The sequence below is a fragment of the Oncorhynchus keta genome, chromosome 27 (genome assembly GCF_023373465.1).
Source record: "Oncorhynchus keta strain PuntledgeMale-10-30-2019 chromosome 27, Oket_V2, whole genome shotgun sequence".
Lineage (NCBI taxonomy): Eukaryota > Metazoa > Chordata > Actinopteri > Salmoniformes > Salmonidae > Oncorhynchus > Oncorhynchus keta.
The window spans coordinates 29,313,002-29,335,370 of record NC_068447.1 but is presented as its reverse complement, the minus strand read 5'-3'; the positions used below and the strand labels follow the sequence as shown (position 1 = coordinate 29,335,370).

General features: G+C 43.0%; 1 protein-coding gene across 1 annotated transcript; it reads left to right on the top strand.

Moving 5' to 3' along the window:
- Positions 1 to 18,240, top strand: LOC118359730 (leucine-rich repeat-containing protein 38-like). The gene is made up of 2 exons (XM_035738384.2): positions 1 to 2,201; positions 15,140 to 18,240. Exons 1-2 carry the CDS (start codon positions 1,574 to 1,576, stop codon positions 15,385 to 15,387), a joined length of 876 nt encoding a protein of 291 aa, XP_035594277.1. The 5' UTR covers positions 1 to 1,573; the 3' UTR covers positions 15,388 to 18,240.
- Positions 18,241 to 22,369: the final 4,129 nt, after the last annotated feature.

Here is a 22,369-nt window from a genome sequence, read left to right as displayed (position 1 = left end):
AAAATGTCCAGATTGTGCAAGGGTGTGTAGACTTTTACTAGTGACTGTATACAGGTATTTGTTATACCAAGGCCTGATGGCCCTGTAGAAAATGTCCCTTCTTCAAAAGAAAAAACTATTTTTAAAAATGTATATTTAATTTAATTGATATTTTTCAGGGGGTGCTGCAGCACCCTCAGCACACCTGCTTCCCACGGTTATATCTGTGACATGCTATTCCCAACAAGCATGTTTGATGTATCAGGAAATGCTCTTGGTGGACATAGCATACATTCTGTATCTGTAACTGCGGTCTGTGGACATGATGTCTGACTACTGTACTGTAGCATAGAGGTACATAGCATGTAAACAACAGCTGGCAAATTAGCTGCCGTTGGTAAGGTAACTGCCATTGGGAACACATTGCTTAGTTTAAGGTACAGTATTTCTGAAGACCACTTGGCTTTTGCAGTGGATGTGTTAAAACTGTAGTGTATGTACTGTATGTTTTTCTAACTGTGAATGTATAGGACATGCATTAAAGCAACAGGAGTGGATTGTATGAGACAGCCATTCAGCTTGTTGCTCAGGAAAGGCACGAGACAAACGCATCACCCCGCTGTGGCAAGCTGTCATGTGATGGCGTTCCTCAATATGACACTTTTGGGATATTCGCCTGTGCTGCACAGGCAGCTTCACACCACGGTGTATGTTTAGAGCACGTTGTCATGGCAACAGAGCTGGGATGGCCAGATCGTGCAGCACAGTGAGACAGAGGACAGTTGAGGAGGAGATGTATGTGATGATGGTTCCCAAGGATCACGGTCATCAGGATTATATTCCTCCTGGGATTCTGCTGGGAGCCATGTGACATCATCACAACATGTGAGTTATCTGATGTCATTTGGACACGAGTCACTGTCGGTAGCTCCCCAGCCCATACGGTTGGATATAAATACCCATGCTTTCAGTGAGTCTAGCCTTCCAATGCTTAGATCCTCACAGTATATTCTTCTTCTGACTCACAGAAGGTGTCCCTCGTTAATTGTTCTGAAGAAGAAGTAATGAGACTCTGAGGGTCGACCCTCCTGCAAACTCACACCACCTTCTGGCTTACCCTATCGCCCTCCACCCCCCATCCCCCGCTCTCCCCACTCCCAACACACACCCTCCCCAGCGCACGTCTCTGGTTTGCTAGTTTCTATTTAACCCCCCTCCCTTACTCTCTCGCTCTCTCTCACTCACTCACTCCCTCTCTCTCACTCCTCCCCTTATTCCCTCAAAGCCAGCAGGCTGCTTTTCGATCCAGACCGCTTGCTACATGATCTCCTTGAAAACACCGTTGCGCATCTCTCTCGCCGCTCGATGGCTTAGCCTTTGTAGAGTACTCAACAAGAGGAAGAGAGATGCCAGCGCCAGGACATTGACTCCTTTCTTTCTTCTGCTTCCCCCTCCCCTTCCTTAATCTCCCACCCCTTGATCTCTACCCCCTCCCCTGTGCCCTCTCCTGTCCTGTCCTGTACCTCCTTCCTCCCAACCTCCTCCTCCCCTACCTAAACCCCTGCTCTCCCTCTCACCTCGCACCCCCTTGACAATGTTACCATGCATTAACTGGCTTCAGCCTTTCCTTGCCTTGCTTTCCTCCACCTTGCTGACTCGGGGCCACAACTGTCCGTCCAGCTGCCTGTGTCCGGACCACCACACTGTGGACTGCCAGGGTCAAGGTCTCACCAGCCTCCCTAGCCCCATCCCCCTGGACGTCCGGCGCCTCCTTCTCTCCGACAACTGGATTCCCTGGATCCCCTCGGACTTCCTGGTTCTGTACAGCGACCTGGTCTACCTGGACCTGAGGAATAACTCCCTGTCGGTGCTGGAGCCCGGCACCCTCAGCACCTCATCTCGCCTAGTCTTCCTGGACCTGGGCAGCAACAACCTGACAGAGATCCAGTCAGGGACCTTTGTGGAGTCCCGGAGCCTGATCAAGCTGCGTCTGGGGAACAACCCCTACCTTAGCCTGGTGGAAGAGGATGCTTTCCTGGGGCTGACCTCGCTGCGGGAGCTGGAGCTGGAGAGGAACGGCCTGCAGGGGCTGGATGTGGGGGTGCTGGAGCCCCTAACCTCACTCCGGGTGGTGCGCCTGGAGGGCAACCCCTGGGTGTGCAACTGTCACTTTGCCAAACTTTTTGTGTGGCTCACGGAGAACTGCCACAAGCTTCCAATGGGTATGTAAGCTGCTTAACAGCACGTATTTGTTTTACCATCTTTGCCTGTGCTAGGACATAGAAAACCAATCTTTTGTCATAATCCAGCAGCCCACTCGTTTCTGATTCAAACAATTTATAAGCTATCAAACCTTAAACCAATCAGTTATAGAATAATAATGTAAGACTGCACAGTACACTGAAAGACAGGTAGTGTAATGCATGTAACAGTGGTTAGTATTACATGAAATGTCTCTACTTGGCCCAATATCTATAAACATATCAAAATCAAATCAAACCAAATCAAAAATGTATTAGTCACATGCGCCGAATACAACAGGTGTAGTAGACCTTACAGACCTTACAGTGAAATGCTTACGAGCCCCAACCAACAATGCAGTTTTAAAAAATACGGATAAGAATAAGAAATAAAAGAAACAAGTAATTAAAGAGCAGCAATAAAGTAACAATAGCGAGACTATATACAGGGGGGTACCGATACAGAGTCAATGTGCAGGGGCACCGGTTAGTTGAGTTAATATGTTGGTAGAGTTATTTAAAGTGACTGCATAGATGATAACAACAGAGAGTAGCAGCGGTGTAAAAGGGGGGAGGGGCAATGTAAATAGTCTGGGTGGCCATTTGATTAGATGTTCAGGAGTCTTATGGCTTGGGGTAGAAGCTGTTTAGAAGCCTCTTGGACTTAGACTTGGTGCTCTGGTACCAGAGACAACAGCCACACTATGACCAGGGTGGCTGGAGTCTTTGACAATTGTTAGGGCCTTCCTCTGACACCGCCTGGTATAGAGGTCCTGGATGGCAGGAGGCTTGGCCCCAGTGATATACTGGGCTGTTCGCACTACCCTCTGTAGTGCCAAGCGGTCAGAGGCTGAGCAGTTGCCATACCAGGCAGTGATGCAACCATGCTCTCGATGGTGCAGCTGTAGAACCTTTTGAGGATCTGAGGACCCATGACAAATCTTTTCAGTCTCCTGAGGGAAATAGGCTTTGTCGTGCCCTCTACACGACTGTCTTGGTGTGTTTGTACCATGTTAGTATGTTGGTGATGTGGACACCAAGGAACTTGAAGCTCTCAACCTGCTCCACTACAGCCCCGTCGATGAGAATGGAGGCGTGCTCAGTCCTCTTTTTCCTGTAGTCCACAATCATCTCCTTTATGGTTCCTCCTCTTTGTTTTCAATTGTCTATCATTTAAACAGCTATTGGCTTTCAACCTCATCTTTATTTATTTAAAGTGCAGCTTGTTGCTCATACTACTGATAATCTGTATAGATATGGACAAGTCAATGTTGTTATGAATAAGATCACTCTGAGACATCTTGGTAAGCATGAGAAAAGCAGAAAGATAATTGTGGTAGACTAGTGGGGAGTCCCAGATTCAAGATACCAGATTGTGTCTGAATAATTAATTAACCATATGCCTCATTAGAGTCTGTTCTCAGATTGTGTGTGTGTGTTTGCATGTGTGTGTTTGTGTGCACACATTCTAAAATCACTGTTTATTGTTTACATCCTCAAACACTGTCCGACAAAATATACAGGGTATAGATCACGAGTAAGATCTTTAAGATCAAAAAGATATGAGGCCAGGGTAGCACATTTAATAGGATCTGAATCACTTAATAGATCATAATATACCTGCATTGTTTATTTAATTACAGACAAAAAGCATTTCTGATCCACTCGATGTACTGTTACAGTATGGACAGTGAGGCTATTAATATCTATTAATGTTTACATAATTCTTCCTTGTTTGCAGTGTTGACAGGTCATTGCACGCATTGTATAATGCTCACTGTCATTCTCCAGAGCTACTGTAACACGTCACATTGTATGCAGGTGCACAGTGCTGAGATCTGACCTGAACAGACATTCTATGCGTGGAAGTCCCACTGCATGCTAGCAGATACCCATAGACTTCCAGTCATTATGCCAATGCTAGTTAGCGTTGGCTCGCGAAACTACCTCTAACTTCCTTCATACTGGATACATACACATCAAAATGGTAGTTCATCTGAGTCTGGGGAAAATGGACAAATTCCCAAAGTATCCCTTTCACTGCTTCTCAAGAGAGCTTGGCTAGTGCTACTAAATACATGTTCTTACAAGTTTATTAAGGTCCGTCCAAATGAGACACATCAATATTATTTCCGCTAGAATTAGGGCCATATATGTGTCCCAAATGGCACCCCATTCCCATTATAGTTCACTACTTTTTACCAGGGCCCATAGGGCTCTTGTCAAAAGTAGTGCAGTATATAGGGAATAGGGTGCCATGTGGGAGGCAACCTATGTTATTACAGTACGCTAATCAAAGCAACAGGATGTTCTATGGATCATAATAATTATCAAATTGGCACATCAACAATCTTCACAGTGGATTTATTTTCAATAGCTGTGACCTGGACTCGTGGCAGAACACAATGTTATACTAACAACATTCTGTGTGGCACATTAGCGCCTAGCCTTCGGTGAGCCCAGACACATACAGTACACACACCGACACTATGGTGCTTTCTAAGTGCTCTTCTGTCCTCCTGAAACCCAGAAATGTATTTTTGTCCTCTCTAGTGGACATCAGTTCTTGGTCTGTGTCTCTGAGGCCATACAAGCCACTGTATTAAATCCTGTTGTCCCTTTGAGAGGACATTCTGGACTTTTCAATGATATCACGTGTAGGGGTGTGACCTTGACAACTTTATCTTCCTGGTTCTTTAAAAGATGGCTGGCATTAAAATTAGCACATTTTATGGACATGTGAAACGTGTGTGTAATTATTAATTATAGTTTTTGTGAGTTTGATATTCAAATGTTTTCTAGGAAGTGAGTATTTCAGCAATAGTTAAGTGAGTTGGTCAGGACTTTGTCATATTTATTTCACATTAAATAAGAGCTAAATATGAGCTTATCAAGAAATGTCCTCTGTAGTGGACACCCAGCTGCCACAACTATGTTTTTCACCTACAGTACTGTACCCATTGACTGTCATATTAATTTGTGTATATTTACATCCTAATGACCCCTACGGAGGACAATTTTGCACTTACAATAAAAATAACAATATTTGTTCCCACATTTTTTGGGGTTACATGTATTTTTCACCCCAAACACTTAAAAAAAAAAACTTGAAATCCCAAACACATTTTTTTCAGGTCTCAGGAGGCTATAGGCCTTAGCAACTTTAGGCTCCTTGCTAAGTAGGGCTCACCCTAGAAAACCTCTACTGTATGTTACTCTAAAGGACATATGGATGTACAGTATATTTTTACATATAGTCAGACTTAATCTTTCCCATTGCATTGGGGACAAACTAGTTGCATGCCATGCTAATCTTGTCATCATTCAGACAAGGCAGGAGACTAGAAACATGGATCGGAGTGTATATTCATTAATAAGACATTAAGATTTGATGGATTAAACAAGTCCTTTATTCGCTTATTACTGCATTCCTGACCCTCTGAGGCTTAATCACAATCAATACTTGTTAATTACTGAGTGTGAACTAGAACTGTGAACAAACTGGGGGCTGGAGGGCACAGGATAATGGATCACTTGTTGTCCTGGATGCTTCCACAGAACCATTCAATCTAGCGCAGTCACTTTGTGGAATAAGTCAAAAAGTACATTTGCTCTTGGACACTGTAATTTCACTGACCCAAACAGTAACATCTTTCTTTTACCCACTTTGCTATCTAGCATCAGTGACATTGCTCTGTCAGTTCCTGATTGAGATTATATTGATCTGTATAGCATCTGAGAACATAAATAGACATTTACAAACTATTGAGCTTTACTCATTGAGTTTGTGAGTGCTGGTTTCACATACACATTGTAGCCTGCTCTCAGGTACTGTATCATCAAGATGCAACAAAGCTCAGTAATAGGGTCAATCTGCGATTGGGACAGCTTTAAAAAAAAAAAAAAAAAAGATATATACTCATTGATTCTTGAAGAATATAACCACTTTGTTGTTGTTTGAACTGCAGATTGCCCCTTTAAAACACAGTAGCTGAGGATATTTCACAATGGTGCCTTTAGGTGAGTGTGTGTGAATGATTCAAAGCGCTAACCTGTATAATCATACCATAGAGTGCTGTTCTCTAGTGCTGTTGAGTCAAGGATGAACAATCAGCATACATGTTTTACTACACTTCATTTGATACTGACGACAGCTTACCATTGACACTGATATTGTCAAGACCAGGGATGGGCAAATGTAGGCCCGTGGATCACCCCCCCAAATAACATTTATATTAACTACAACCTGGGACTCAACTTCATGTTGAGAGTTAGAATAGTAGAATACACAAGATGCAATTTAGAAATGTGGTTGTGCATCGGCAGTTTTTCTCTTGTTTTGTGAGTCACTGACAGTCACTCAATTAGCCCATGTCAGCTAAAAGGTTTTTATTGTTGAGTTAGTCTAGCCAGCTATCCAAACTTGTAGTTATCATGGTCAAATTACCGACTGGGTGGCCCCCATTGATTTTTTTTAGTCACCCTTTTTAGTCACCCTCAATCAGATATCATATTCTAAATTGCTAACATTTCTCTCCACCCTATAGCAAAATGAGTCGAATTAGCTGTAAAACTGCAAATTCTTCTCTCTGCTCCATGGCAAAATGAGTAGAATTGCATGAAATTAGTTATGCAATTGAAAAATCTTCTCTCTGTCCTATGGTAAAATGTGTAGAATTGCATCATTTTCTCCACGCCCATGGCAAAATGTGTAAAATTTTATTTATTTCCGCTGTCAAGAGGAGGGCCGTTAAAATGTTTGGTTGCAAGGTGGGGGGGCTCCCCAACCAAATTTCACTTAGGTCCCCAAAAGTCTATGGCCAGCTCAGACTGCATGTGTGGGTATGGATGAGGGTATGCAGACCCATGAGTCACTGTGGCCCATCATAGTTAGTTCTGATTTTTTTGTGGACCCCAGCCCCATCGAAGTTGCACATCCCTGGTCTAGACTAATGTTCCCTCACAGTAAAAGATACTCCATTGCTCTAAGAGTGACACACACAGAAACGTATATATAAACAAACATACACAAAAGTACATGCAACCATGGATGCAGACAAGCACGCATGTTCATATGCAGATAAGTGTCACGTCCTGACCTTAGTTTCTTTTTTATGTCTCTGTTTTAGTTTGGTCAGGGCATGAGTTGGGGTGGGCATTCAAGGTTTTTGTTCTAGGTTTTGTATTTCTGCTTTTGGCCTGGTATAGTTCCCAATCAGAGGCAACTGTCAATCGTTGTCTCTGATTGAGAACCATACTTAGGTAGCCTGTTTTGTGTATTCACCTGACAGAACTGTTTCATTTCTTCCTTTCACTTTGTTATTTTGTCTCGTGTATTCAGTCGAATAAATAATTAACATGGACACTTACAACGCTGCATATTGGTCCGATTCTTCTTACTCCTCCTCAGATGATGAAGAGGTTTGTTACAGAACTACCCACCACAACCGGACCAAGCAGCGTGGTAACCAGGAGCAGAGGGTTCTGGACTCCTGGACATGGGAGGAGATTTTGGACGGTAAGGGACCCTGGGCACAGGCTGGGGAATATCGCCACCCCAGGGAGGAGCTGGAGGCAGCTAAAGCCGAGCGACTGCATTATGAGGAGTTAGCACGGCAGCGCAACAGTGTCCCCAGTGCGCAGGCATAGCCCGGTGCGCTACATCGCAGCTCCTCGTATCGGCCGGGCTAGAGTGGGCATCGAGCCAGGAGCAATGATGCCGGCTCAGCGCATCTGGTCTCCAGTGTGTCTCCTCGGCCTGGGCTATATAGCACCAGCCCTACGCACGGTGTCCCCAGCTCGCCAGCACAGCCCAGTGCGGTCTGTTCCATCCCGCAGCACTTGCCGGGCTACGGGGAGTATCCAGCCAGGACAGGTTGTGCAGGCTCGGTGCTCGAGACCTCCAGTGCGCCTCCACGGTCCGGTCGATCCGGTGCCACCTCCACGCACCAGGCCTCCTGTGGCAGCCCCACGCACCAGGCTGTCTCTCCGTCTCCTCCCTCCAGGTGCTCCCGCCTGTCCAGCGCTTCCAGAGTCTCCTTCCTGTCCAGCGCTTCCAGAGTCTCCCTCCTGTCCAGTGCTTCCAGAGTCTCCCTCCTGTCCAGCTCTTCCAGAGCCTCCCTCCTGTCCGGAGCTACCAGAGCCTCCCTCCTGTCCAGAGCTGCCAGAGCCGCCCGTCAGTCAGGAGCTGCCAGAGCCGGCCTTCACGCCGGCTGCCTCTCCGGCGCTGCCGGAATCTCGAGTCTATTCGAGGCCCGCTGCAAGGGACCCCAGGCCGAGGTCGGCAGCGAGGGTCGCCGCTCCAAATACACCACTTAAGCGGGCCAAGACTATGGTAGAGTGGGGCCGCGGACAGATGCCCAACCAGACCCTCCCGGAGTCTGAACCTTTGGGGGGGTTCAGGTCACGTCCTGACCTTAGTTCCTTTTTTATGTCTCTGTTTTAGTTTGGTCAGGGCGTGAGTTGGGGTGGGCATTCAAGGTTTTTGTTCTAGGTTTTGTATTTCTGCTTTTGGCCTGGTATGGTTCCCAATTAGAGGCAGCTATCAATCGTTGTCTCTGATTGAGAACCATACTTAGGTAGCCTGTGTTCCCACTATTATTTGTGGGTAGTTGTTTTCTATTTTGTGTATTCACCTGACAGAACTGTGTTGTTTCTTCCTTTCACTTTGTTATTTTGTTTTGTGTGTTCAGTCGAATAAATTCTTAACATGGAAACTTACCACGCTACATATTGGTCCGATCCTTCCTACTCCTCCTCAGACGACGAAGATATTCATTTACAGTAAGCACTAGCACGCACAGGCACAAAGTAAAATATAATTCCAACTATATAGCAGCATGGCAGCTATATATATATATATATATATATATATATACAGTGCCTTGCGAAAGTATTCGGCCCCCTTGAACTTTGCGACCTTTTGCCACATTTCAGGCTTCAAACATAAAGATATAATACTGAATCTTTTTGTGAAGAATCAACAACAAGTGGGACACAACCTAGAAGTGGAACGACATTTATTGGATATTTCAAACTTTTTTAACAAATCAAAAACTGAAAAATTGGGCGTGCAAAATTATTCAGCCCCTTTACTTTCAGTGCAGCAAACTCTCTCCAGAAGTTCAGTGAGGATCTCTGAATGATCCAATGTTGACCTAAATGACTAATGATGATAAATACAATCCACCTGTGTGTAATCAAGTCTCCGTATAAATGCACCTGCGCTGTGATAGTCTCAGAGGTCCGTTAAAAGCGCAGAGCATCATGAAGAACACACCAGGCAGGTCCGAGATACTGTTGTGAAAAAGTTTAAAGCCGGTTTGGATACAAAAAGATTTCCCAAGCTTTAAACATCCCAAGGAGCACTGTGCAAGAGATAATATTGAAATGGAAGGAGTATCAGACCACTGCAAATCTACCAAGACCTGGCCGTCCCTCTAAACTTTCAGCTCATACAAGGAGAAGACTGATCAGAGATGCAGCCAAGAGGCCCATGATCCCTCTGGATGAACTGCAGAGATCTACAGCTGAGGTGGGACACTCTGTCCATAGGACAACAATCAGTCGTATATTGCACAAATCTGGCCTTTATGGAAGAGTGGCAAGAAGAAAGCCATTTCTTAAAGATATCCATAAAAAGTGTTGTTTAAAGTTTGCCACAAGCCACCTGGGAGACACACCAAACATGTGGAAGAAGGTGCTCTGGTCAGATGAAACCAAAATTGAACTTTTTGGCAACAATGCAAAACGTTATGTTTGGCGTAAAAGCAACACAACTCATCACCCTGAACACACCATCCCCACTGTCAAACATGGTGGTGGCAGCATCATGGTTTGGGCCTGCTTTTCTTCAGCAGGGACAGGGAAGATGGTTAAAATTGATGGGAAGATGGATGGAGCCAAATACAGGACCATGCTGGAAGAAAACCTGATGGAGTCTGCAAAAGACCTGAGACTGGGATGGAGATGTGTCTTCCAACAAGACAATGATCCAAAACATAAAGCAAAATCTACAATGGAAAGATTAAAAAATAAACATATCCAGGCGTTAGAATGGCCAAGTCAAAGTCCAGACCTGAATCCAATCGAGAATCTGTGGAAAGAACTGAAAACTGCTGTTCACAAATGCTCTCCATCCAACCTCACTGAGCTCGAGCTGTTTTGCAAGGAGGAATGGGAAAAAATTTCAGTCTCTCGATGTGCAAAACTGATAGAGACATACCCCAAGCAACTTACAGCAGTAATCGCAGCAAAAGGTGGCGCTACAAAGTATTAACTTAAGGGGGCTGAATAATTTTGCACGCCCAATTTTTCAGTTTTTGATTTGTTAAAAAAAATTGAAATATCCAATAAATGTCGTTCCACTTCATGATTGTGTCCTACTTGTTGTTGATTCTTCACAAAAAATACAGTTTTATATCTTTATGTTTGAAGCCTGAAATGTGGCAAAAGGTCGCAAAGTTCAAGGGGGCCGAATACTTTCGCAAGGCACTGTATATACAGTACCTTCAGAAAGTGCTTAGACCCATTGACTTTTTACACATTTTGTTAGGTTATAGCGTTATTATAACATTTTTAAAATCCTCAGCAATCTACACACAATACTCCATGATGGCAAAATGAAAACAGGTTTTAAGACATTTTTACAAATGTACTAAAAATCAAAAACGGAAATACCTTATTTATATAAGTATTCAGACCCTTTCTATGAGACTCAAAATTGAGTTCAGGTGCATCCTGTTTCCATTGATCATCCTTGAGATGTGTCTACAAGTTGATTGGAGTCCACCTGTGGTAAATTCAATTGATTGGACATGATTTGGAAAGGCACACACCTGTCTATATAAGGTACCACAGTTGACAGCTCATTTCAGAGCAAAATCCAAGCCATGAGGTCAAAAGGATTTGTTCGTAGAGCTCCGAGACAGGATTGTGTTGAGGCACAGAGGTGGAGAAGGGTACCATAAAATTTCTGCAGCATTGAAGGTCTCCAAGAACACAGTGGCCTCTATCATTCTTAAATGTTTTTCAGCTGCAGGGACTGGGAGACTAGTCAGGATTGAGGCAAAGATGAACAGTGCCAAGTGTAGAGAGATCCTTTATGAAAACCTGCTCCAGAGCGCCTCAGACAGGGGCGAAGGTTCACCTTCCAACAGGACAACGTCCCTAAGCACACAGCCAAAACAACGCAGGAGTGGCATAAGGACAAGTTTCTGAATGTCCTTGAGAGGCCCAGCTAGAGCCTGGACTTGAACCCGACAGCTCTGAAGAGACCTGAAAATAGCTGTGCAGCAACGCTCCCCATCCAAGCTGACAGATCTTGAGAGGATCTGCAGAGAAGAATGGGAGAAACTCCCCAAATATAGATGTGCCAAGTTTGTAGCGTCATACTCAAGAAGACTTGATGCTGTAATCGCTGCCAAAGGTGCTTCAACAAAGTACTGCGTAAACAGTCTGAATACTTATGCAAATTCGATTTTTCCGTTAGATTTGAGATTTTTTAGCATTTTAATAAATTTGATTTTTAATAATTGAACAAAAAAACCATGTGTTTTTGCTTTGTCATTATGAAGTATTGTGTGTAGATTGATGAGGGAAAAAACGATTTAATACATTTTAGAATAAGGTTGTAACGTAACAAAATGTGAAGAAAAAAAGCCAAGGGGTCTGAATACTTTCCGAAGGCACTGTATATAACACATCAATATAGGACACTATACATACTCATGTCAAATATGATGCAGTGATTTTGTTGACGATGTTAAGTCTATAGGCAGCATCAGACAATGTAGGCATACTCAACCCTTCCCCACCCCCACATCCATCGCCATCACCACCAACACCGAAACCATGCGGACTCTGTCCATCTATTTACAATGTAGTATTCTGGTCCTCTCCACACGAGACACTATGGCTGTGGCGTGCAGAGCCAGGAATAGATCCAGAGACAGAGCCAGAGACAGAGAGAGAGACTACTGTATATATGCATAATATGACATTTGAAAAGCCTTTATTGTTTTGGAACTTTTGTAAGTGTAATGTTTACTGTTAATTTTTTGTTTATTTCACCTTTGTTTATTATCTATTTCACTTGCTTTTGGCAACGTAAACATATGTTTCCCATGCCAATAAAGCCCTTAAATTGAATTGAATTGAGAACAGAAGAGCCAGTGTCTGGGCTGAGTTTTGCTTGTTGTGCTGCGCAGTGAGGAGGAGAGGAGAACCACGTGACTGGAATTTCACAGAGCGATGAGGTCACTGAGTCCCTCCGCATGTGGAAAACCCCTTCTGGTCTAACTGTGACTCACCACACATATACACTTACACACACACATACATACACATGCACACACACCCACACACTTGATAATGATGTCTACTGACTGCTGGCCACTGCAGCTACAGACAGGCAGGATAAAATGGAAGCGCCCCAAACTGCTTTTTATTAGAACATGACTGAGGTACACCATATGTGCTTTTAGATTACGTAATGTTTTATTCAAATACTTCTTTCAAAAACACTGAATACTGATTGAAAATATAATTATAATTCACAATATAATCTATCTATATATAATTTGGTGCTGTTACATTATTGTCTGTTATCGTGTATTCCTGTATCTTATTACAATATTAACAAATCACCAGAGTGCAAATATCAGTCTCGTCCTTGTTCTGCACACTTCTGTTATTCTCATGCAGAAAGAAATCACGTGACTGTATATTTTCATCCTCTCAAATTAGGGTAGGCTGCTATAATACTCATACTTTATGCTCTGCTTATGCATTCTTACACGTCATATAGCAACTGAACACAAAACCATAACAAAACCTTTTGAACCCTAACTTATAAGTGAAGAGTTTATTTCCAAAACGCTATATCCACCAAGCTTTCACATTTGTGTGTTTTTGTCAGAAATGATTGCTTATGGGTACCTTCATCTGTGTTTAAAATGTTATTGTTCTCAGATGTCATTATTCATAGATTTTAGGTGTATGAAAAAAATGTTTTTGTGTGTTTTGCAAAACGCTAGCTATATATCCATGGTTTAGCTGCATCCTGTATATTTGACTATGATATGTGGTATTCTCACCGAGCTATTTTAAGATGAATGCACTTACTGAAAGAAGCTCTGGATAACAGTATCTGCTAAATGACTAAAATGTCAAATGTAAATATTTTACATACAGATCTGTTTTAACATGTTTTAAATGTTGATGTCAAAGATGTATCATTTGCACACTTCTTTATTAAAATGTAGTTATTTCTTACATTTGGCTGTGTAAAACCTAGAAGGACTACTTATAGCATTTAGCAAAATAAATCATTATTATTTGTCTCTCTGAAATGAAACCATCAAGTGATACATTCTAAACAAATACATGTCTGTCATTGAACAACCCCATTACATAATTAGATAGTGAAGTAAACACACCAATGTCGTTCAGAATTGATACAATAAAAGCTCATTTAGCAACGGATATATAGCATTTTGTAATTAAACTCTTCAAGTGTTGTGATGTTTTTTCTCCAAAACAGACAAGATCACAATGGACAAAGCATTTAATCTGAGTAGTGTTCTTCTAAAGCACGAATGCATCTGTCTCTGTTGTATTAATACCCAGGGGTTGTTCCCCTTTAAATCTGTCATCTGGTGTCTGCTAATAACACACTCGTTGGAGCAGAGATTACTCTCCTTCTTCTGTGTAAACCAAAGCAGATAGGTCTAATCGCAAAGTAGAAATTTCACAAATTAATGTTTGCCTCGGAGGGGTGAAAAATGCAAAGTTGGAGGGATCCATGGTCAAATCATATCAAGAAATTATGTAATTGGGGTGATGTGTGTGTCTGTGACAAGTGTTCAGCAAAGCCTCGTAGATCACACCAATCTACGACACCAGGAATATAGCACTAAACACATGTATTTATATGACTGTTTAAAGCATTGTGTTATCTCCAAATCGCCTAGCTATAACAGAGATGTGTTAAGACCACACACTTCTCTAGATGCATTAGGCCATTCAGCTCTGTGTGTGTTACTGTACATGTAGGTCAGAGTTTCCCAAACTCGGTCCTCGGGACCCCAGGGGGTGCATGTTTTGGTTTTTGCACCAACACTATACAGCTGATTCAAATTACCAAAGCTTGACGGTTATTTGATTATTTGAGTCAGCTGTGTAGTGCTCGTGCAAAATACAAAACGTGTACCCTTTGGAGTCAACAGGACCAAGTTTGGGGAACCCTGATGTAGGTGTTGATGTATGGTAATGCAGTCACTTGATACTGCCAAGAGACAAGCTTTTCATAATCGTTATATTTTTTAAGTGGGAAAACTAAACACAAATGATCAAATGGGTGGGTTTTTTAGACTTGATGTGACTCAATGTGTGGGAAATGGTGAGACACATGAACAGGCACAGTAGCTACTACTGTAGGCGTACTGGGCTATAGCTAATATATCAAACAACTCTGAGGCAAAACAATGGCACCCAACTGTTCCCTCAGTGTCCTCAACTGTAAATTGTTACAGTAAGATGATATCACAGACGAGACATTCTTAGTGGATTCCAACCACAGTGCCATTCCAAACTCTATGGTCAACATGCTTTTCAGCAGTTGAAAGTGACATTGAGTGACACAGTACTGTGAGCAGGCAGGACAGCTGATCCCCTGTGTATTTATTCAGTCATCTGAGGAGAGGTCAGCTCCACCATGCATTAGATCTGAAAGGACTGGATAGAAGAATGAAGCTGTTACTTTCACTGCTGCCTGTTAAGCTGTTACCATACTTATACATTTCTAATCATTTTAGATATACACTGTGTGTAGGCCGGGGTTGATTTGAGATTGGTCCATAGAGTGACTGTGTTCAAGACTGATGACATCATATCCTGTTCTCTCTCTCTCTCTTTCTCAGGTATGGAGGGGTTGCAGTGTTCCCTCCCCATGGATGGGAGTCTTATGTCCCTGAGCCTGCTCTCTGAGGCCAGTTTCCGGGAGTGCCGGGGCTACCTCTCTCTTACGGACATCCTCATTGTCATCTTCTCGGGCATCTCAGTCTCTGTGGTGGCCATTATAGCCAGCTTCTTCCTGGCCTCCATGGTCCACTGCTTTCAGCGACTGGGCAAAGCTGGTCAGGCGGAAGAGGAGGAGGGCAACGACTGAGGTGAAGAAAAAGCATGATCTGGGACCAGATTCAGTATCACTGCAGACATAGCAGACCCGACTAGGTGCCTCGTAAGAGTGCCAGGAAGATGGGCAGGACAATGGGAGAGCAAGGCATGGACAACGAGGAGGGAGTATATGGCCAAGGAATTGTGCAAGAAAGCTCTTACCATGTGAATTCCTGTGCGCTGCATTGGTGGCAGTCAGCAGCACACCAGGAGGGGTTAAACCATGTCAGGAAAGATTGTGTTAAATAACCTTGAATGATACACGTTTTCTTATCACTGAAGTACGAAATGTGCTACACTCTTAGAAAAAAGGGTTGGAAAAGGGTTCTTCAGGCTGTCCCCATTGGATAACCCTTTTGGGTTCCATGTAAAATCCTCTGTGGAAAGAGTTTTTACATGGAACCCAAAAGAGTTCTACCTGGAACCAAAAAGGATTCTTCAAAGGGTTCTTCAATGAGGACAGCTGAAGAACCCTTTCAGGTTTCTAAGAGTGTATGTTTCATTGATTGAACACAGCCTTACTACAGATGTAGGATTTTCATTCGACCTACACTATATTGTCACAGCAAAATGATCCTGCAGATACAGGATTTGAACATTTAGTCCATAATGTTGCTTGATCGGTGGTTAGGCTATTAGCTGGCCAAAAGTAGGCTACATGAAAAGTGCAATACAGTTAATATAACTGTGTGTTACTGTGGGTTTTCAGTGAATTTATGTATATATCAAAGCTCATCTGCATTTCATAGTAACAAAAGAGTGATCAAATTAAGATCATAAATCTGTACCTTACTTTGGAGAGATCGTTCAGCATTCTCTTGAAATCGTACTTGTACTATATTTGGCCTACAAACACCACCCTTTCAAAGAGGACTATTCCTCTGCTGCCAGGGGGTTCTTTAAGATCTGGCTTGAGCTGGGAAGTAAAGGGACAAAGAGGAGGACAAGGGACCGGCACACTGCAGTCTAATGCACACTTATGTCCATTGCATTGATTTGAGTAGCAACCTACGTAACCTTTGTTTACCAAAGAACAGTCCGAATGAGAATATTCTATTGTTACAATATAGAACACAGAAATGGGATAGCATGAGCAATCAAAATGGATGTTACACTAAACTTTGACACAAACTCAAAAAATGCAAAAAACTAGTAAATATGGAGGGCATTGTTACAATATCTGTTTTTGGAGCATAAATGTAGCCTGACAATGTTTGGTGTTACAAAACCCAAAGGAGTAGGCAAGAGAGCAGAAACAGACTGGCACTCAGGCTAGCATAAATGTGTTCTTGGTTAAGAAACAGTCACACGTTAGGTACAGTATAATGTATAGAACAATATGCTAAAATATCCTGCCAATTATCACCCATAAATGTAACTATGGAAATCATTATATTATACTTGTAAATGGACCAATGTATTTCCTTGTTTCAGGCATAATGTAACTTATTTTACATTTGACACTTATTTTACATATTAATACAGATTTCTTTATTCTTTTTTTTAACAAATTAAGTATCTTTTTTGTATGGAGATTTTACATCCGATGTGAGCGAAGTCTCTAATCCCAAGCTAACAGGGCTAAGGTTAAAATCTGTTAATTTATTTCAATATCTTGATCATCCTTGATGTTTGGGCCTTCCAGTCCTTTCCCATGTCGGCCTTTATTAAGACTGGGTACTGGAGCCATCCTCAATAGACCAGCAGCTAGTAGCAGCCAGGTGAAATTGATGAATGAATGCTTTTGGTCAATGATGGCATGTGTATTTTTTTGGCTTCCTGAAACGACTGGGAGATCATAAATGAAAACCAGCATACTCATAGATGCTTCAAGACCTGCGTTTTGAGAGGTTGTCTGTCAAACTATATCTGTCTCTGGCACTTGTAACCTACCAATGAGATTTGAGATCCCAAAAACAGATTAAAGGGCTTTTTTTCTGATGCACCATAACAAACACATTAAAAATATTAAGACGGGGTTGCAAAGTGCAATGTTACAAAATGTAAGAGAGAAAATGAAGCAGTAAAATAAACACATTATGCTCTGGAACTTTGCTTTTACAACTTTTATTTCACATAAACTTTCTGTTTCTTTGAATGAGGATGTACAGTAAGTACACTGTCGACTGAGTGTTCAAATCATTACGAACATCTACTCTTTCCATGACATAGACTGACCAGGTGAATCCAGGTAAAAGCTATGATCCTTTATTGATTTCACCTTAATCCACTTCAATCAGTGTAGATGAAGGGGAGGAGACGGGTTAAATATATACTTTTTAAGCCTTAAGACAATTGAGACATGGTTTGTGTATGTGTGCCATTCAGAAGGTGAATGGGAAAACAAAACATTTAAGTGCCTTTGAACGGGGTATGGTAGTAGGTGCCAGGCGCACCGGTTTGAGTGTGTAAAGAATTGCAACACTGCTTGGTTTTTCATGCTCAACAGTTTCCCATGTGTATCAAAAATGGTCCACCACCAAAAGGACATCCAGCCAACTTGACACAACTGTGGAATGCTTTTGACACCTTGTAGAGTCCATCCCCCAACAAATGGAGGCTGTTCTGCGGTCAAAAGGGGGGTGCAGCTCAATATTAGGAAGGTGTTCCTAATGTTTTGTACACTCAGGGTATGTAGAATATTTGTATTCTATTGATTTAACCCTTATATAACAAGGTGTAAATAGAGAACCAATTCTCATTTGCAATAACAACCCGGCTAATAAGTACACTTTGGAACCAACATTGTATACTAAACAAAATATAAATGCAACATGTAAAGTATTGGTCCCATGTTTCATGAACTGAAATAAAAAATCCCAGAAACTGTCTATACACACAAAAAGCGTATTTCTCTCAAATGTTGTGAACAAATGTGTTTACATCCCTGTTAGTGAGCATTTCTCCTCTGTCAAGATAATCCATCCACCTGACAGGTGTGGCATATCAAAAAGCTGATTAAACAGCATGATGCATCAGGTGGAACTTGTGCTGGGGATAATAAAAGGCCACTCTAAAAGGTGCAGTTTTGTCACACAACACAATGCCACAGATGTCTCCAGTTTTGAGGGAGCGTGCAATTGGCATCCTGACTGCAGGAATTTCCGTTTTAGAGAATTTGGCGGTAGGTCCAACCGGCCTCACAACCGCAGACCACTTGTAATGACGCCAACCCAGGACCTCCACATACTTCACCTGCGGGATCGTCTGAGACCAGCCACCTGGACACTTGATGAAACTGTGGGTTTGCACAACCAAATAATTTCTACACAAACTGACAGAAACCCTCTCAACGAAGCTCATCTGTGTGCTCATCGTCCTCACCAGGGTCTTGACCTGACTGCAGTTTGGTGTTGTAACTGACTTCAGTGAGCAAATGCTTACCTTAGATGGCCACTGGGATGCTGGAGAAGTGTGCTTTTTGTGGATGAATCTCGGTTTCAACTGTACCGGGCAGACAGCGTGTATGACGTTGTGTGGGCGAGGGGTTTGCTGATGTAAACGTTGTGAACAGAGTGCCCCATGGTGGCGGTGGGGGTATGTTATGGGCAGTCATTTTATCGATGGCTATTGGAATGCACAGAGATACTGTGACGAGATCCTAACACCCATTGTTGTGCTATTCATCTGCCATAACCTCATATTTCAGCATGATAATGCACAGCTTCTGAAAAGTGTCTCAGTTCTTTTTCTCTGTTAAACAAAACAAGTAAAAACAATCAATGTATGAAAATTGTTGACACTTTTATTGGTTGAAATAGTGGCCCACAATTTTCCATTATTGCTTTAGTTCAGGCTCCTGGATTTACACAAACATCTCAATGTGAGGAGCTGCTGTCACTGTCCAACCAAAGGACCCATATGGGTGCCCTTTACGCTCAATGAAATCTGTTTCTTCGGTCCAATAATCACAGGTGCCATAATGCTAAAGCTGGCATCCACATCACATGCCATAGAACAGAGAGACAGAAGTTTGTGGTGTTTTTGAACATGAGCTGTTCAATTTCATTTTGAAGAGCTGCCAAGGATGTTTTAATTTCCATTCAGGGTCAGGTCTTATTCCCATGTCATAACAGTACAGTAACAATTCTAGATGAACTCTACATAAAAGAGATTTAGTGATCATCACTTAATATAAATACAAACATTAACTATAGGCTTATCATTTTTTAGGTTTTGTTAAACTCAATAACACAATCGTGTATATTGTTCTGAAGATAATGCTAGTAAAATTTCTAATTTCGTGGTATCTAACTCATAACATCATAAAAATAACATATATTAATCAAGGCTTATGCTCCAGCTTGATGTTACAGTATTATACACACGGAAATAGTGCGTAATAATGGTAATCATGCACTGGGAGTCAGCGTGCTGTTAGAGAGTCTTTGCGAAGGGAGATGAACAACACTGTCTTGTGTGCTGTAAAACAACTGGACGGAGTACAGTTGTACCCTGTGGGCATGGACACAAACAAAACAAATGGATCAACAGTGGGGTGTGATGTCAGAACAGACCTCCGACCAACACGCCACTGATGAAGATGAGAGTGGAGGGAGTGTGAGCCTTCCTGCCAGTGCCATGCAGCTAGCTGAGTCACCATACAGAATGGATAGAAGTAGGATGAGAGAGGAGGGGGGAAAGAACAGCAGAAAATTTGGATTTTCCCGCATCCTCTGAATTCCTGTTGTCACCATGGTTACATGGCTGGAGGCCAGTTCAGAAAACGAAACAACCACTGAGGAAGAGCTTTCAAAATTGCTACGTCACTGCCCCCCCCCCTCCTGTAGCTTACACCGCTGCGTTAACTGCAGAGACAGTTAGAAGTAATGCTACATCTTTAGTGAGTTGAACAGTACAAATCATTTCTCTAAACTCCATAAAACGGATTGAAGTGACTTGAGGTTCACAACACTGTAACAAAAGTCATGACAAGACTGCCATAGCACCAACAAGTGACAAACTACTTAGAACCAGTTCAAGTTTAAAATCCGGTGATAATGATAGTGATCCAGTACGGTGTTAATGATTGAAATCAGAGGTTAGAACAAGAAGGAAGCACGATGCCAGAGCCCACACAATCTGCATGATCTTCTTTCCTATGCTATACATTGTAAATATTTCTGATACACCTCTGTGTATACTCAATCCCATGTTAAAGTGTGATTAATGGAACAACAGGTTGCATACATTCAAGCCTGTTATGTGCTGAAAGGGAGCTGCTGCCTGCTGCCTGCTGTAAGCTTTAGGCTTTTGTTGCACATTACTGTTGGTCACATCACATCACCAAGATACAGTGTGAAGCATGTACAAGATAAACAAATGATAACATAATGCAACCATATAAGGACAATATAGGAGGACGGTAGAATCCTATTACACCAGCTCCGACGCTCGTTATATGTGACAGGGCTTGCAGACTATAACGGATTACAAAGGAAATCCCAGCCGTGAGATGCCCTGTGATGCAGAACTCCCAAACAAACTAAATGCCTTTTATACTGAGTCTTGCATGAACACCCGTGTTGTTCCAGATGACTGTGTGATCTTGCTCTCCCTGGCTGATGTGAGTAAAGCGTTTATAAACAGGTTAACACTCGCAAGGTCTCCGGGCCAGACGGAATACCAGGGCGCATTTTCAAAGCGAACCAGTGCGAACCAGCTGGCAAGTGTCTTTGCTATCCCTGACCAGCTGTTGTTATCCTATCCCTGACCAGCTGTGTTACCAACTTTGTTCAAGCAGACCACTATAGTCACCGTGCCCAAAAACAGCAAGGTAACCTGCCTAAATGACTATCAGCCCATAGCACTCACGCCTATAGCCATGAAATGCTTTGAAAGGCTGATTATGGCTCACATCATCATCCCAGACACTCCAGACACCCTGGAGATGGGGAGCTTTGGGGAGGGGGGATGGAGGTGGAGTTTTTTTGGGGCGGACTGTGGGGGGTCTTGGATAGTTGAGCGGCTTCAATGCAGGTGGATTGTGGTTTAAAATAAGGTTTTCAAGAATGCTGTTCATTGACCACAGATCAGCATTCAACAGCATAGTCCTTTACAAGCTCATCACCTAGCTCTGGACCCTGGGACTGACCATCTCCCTCTGCAACTGGATCCTGGACTTTCTGGATTCCCTTGTGGGTCGCCCCCAGGTGATGAGGGTAGGCAACAACACATCTGTCACGCTAACTATCAACACTGAGACCCGTCAGGGGTGTGTGCTTAGTCCCCTCCTGTACTCTCTGTTCACCCACGACTGCATGGCCACGTATGACTCGAACACCATTGTCAAGTTTGCTGACGACACAACGTGGTAGGACTGATCACCGATGACAATGAGGCAGCCTATAGGAAGGAAGACAGAGACCTGGCAGCATGGCGCTAGGACAACAACCTCTCCCTCAACGTCAGCAAGACAAAGGAGCTAATCGTTGACTACAGGAAACAGAGGGGCGAGCACACCCCAATCCACATCGATGGGGCTGTAGTGGAGTAGGTCTTAGTGCTTCAAGTTCCTCGGTGTCCTCATCACTAAGGACATGGTCTACACACACCCACAAAGAGGGCACGACAGCGCCTTTTCCGCATCAGGAGGCTGAAAAGATTTGGCATGGGCCTTCAGATCCTCAAAATATTCTACAGCTGCACCATTGAGAGCATCTTGACTGGCTGCATGACTGCTTGGTCAACTACAAGGCACCCAATCACAGGGCGCTTCAGAGTGTCAAGCCCTGACCATAGAGAGCCCTTGGCATTCTCTATGGTGCAATAGGTCAGAGTGTGACTAGGGGGTGTTCTAGTCCTGTAATTCTATGTTGGTGTGAGTATGGTTCCCAATTGGAGGCAGCTGATGATCGTTGCCTCTAATTGGGGATCGTACTTAGTGTGGTCCGTTTCCCACCTGCGTTTGTGGGATATTGTTTCATTTTGGTTTAGTGCTATGTGCGCTACGAACTTCACGTTCGTTTATGCTT

What these genes read in the sequence shown, in the direction of transcription:
- LOC118359730 (XM_035738384.2), top strand. Translation starts at nt 1,574, where the DNA reads ATGTTACCATGCATTAACTGGCTTCAGCCTTTCCTTGCCTTGCTTTCC. An exon ending in CTGCCACAAGCTTCCAATGG is followed by an intron (nt 2,202 to 15,139) that starts GTATGTAAGCTG and finishes TCTCTTTCTCAG; the next exon opens with GTATGGAGGGGTTGCAGTGT.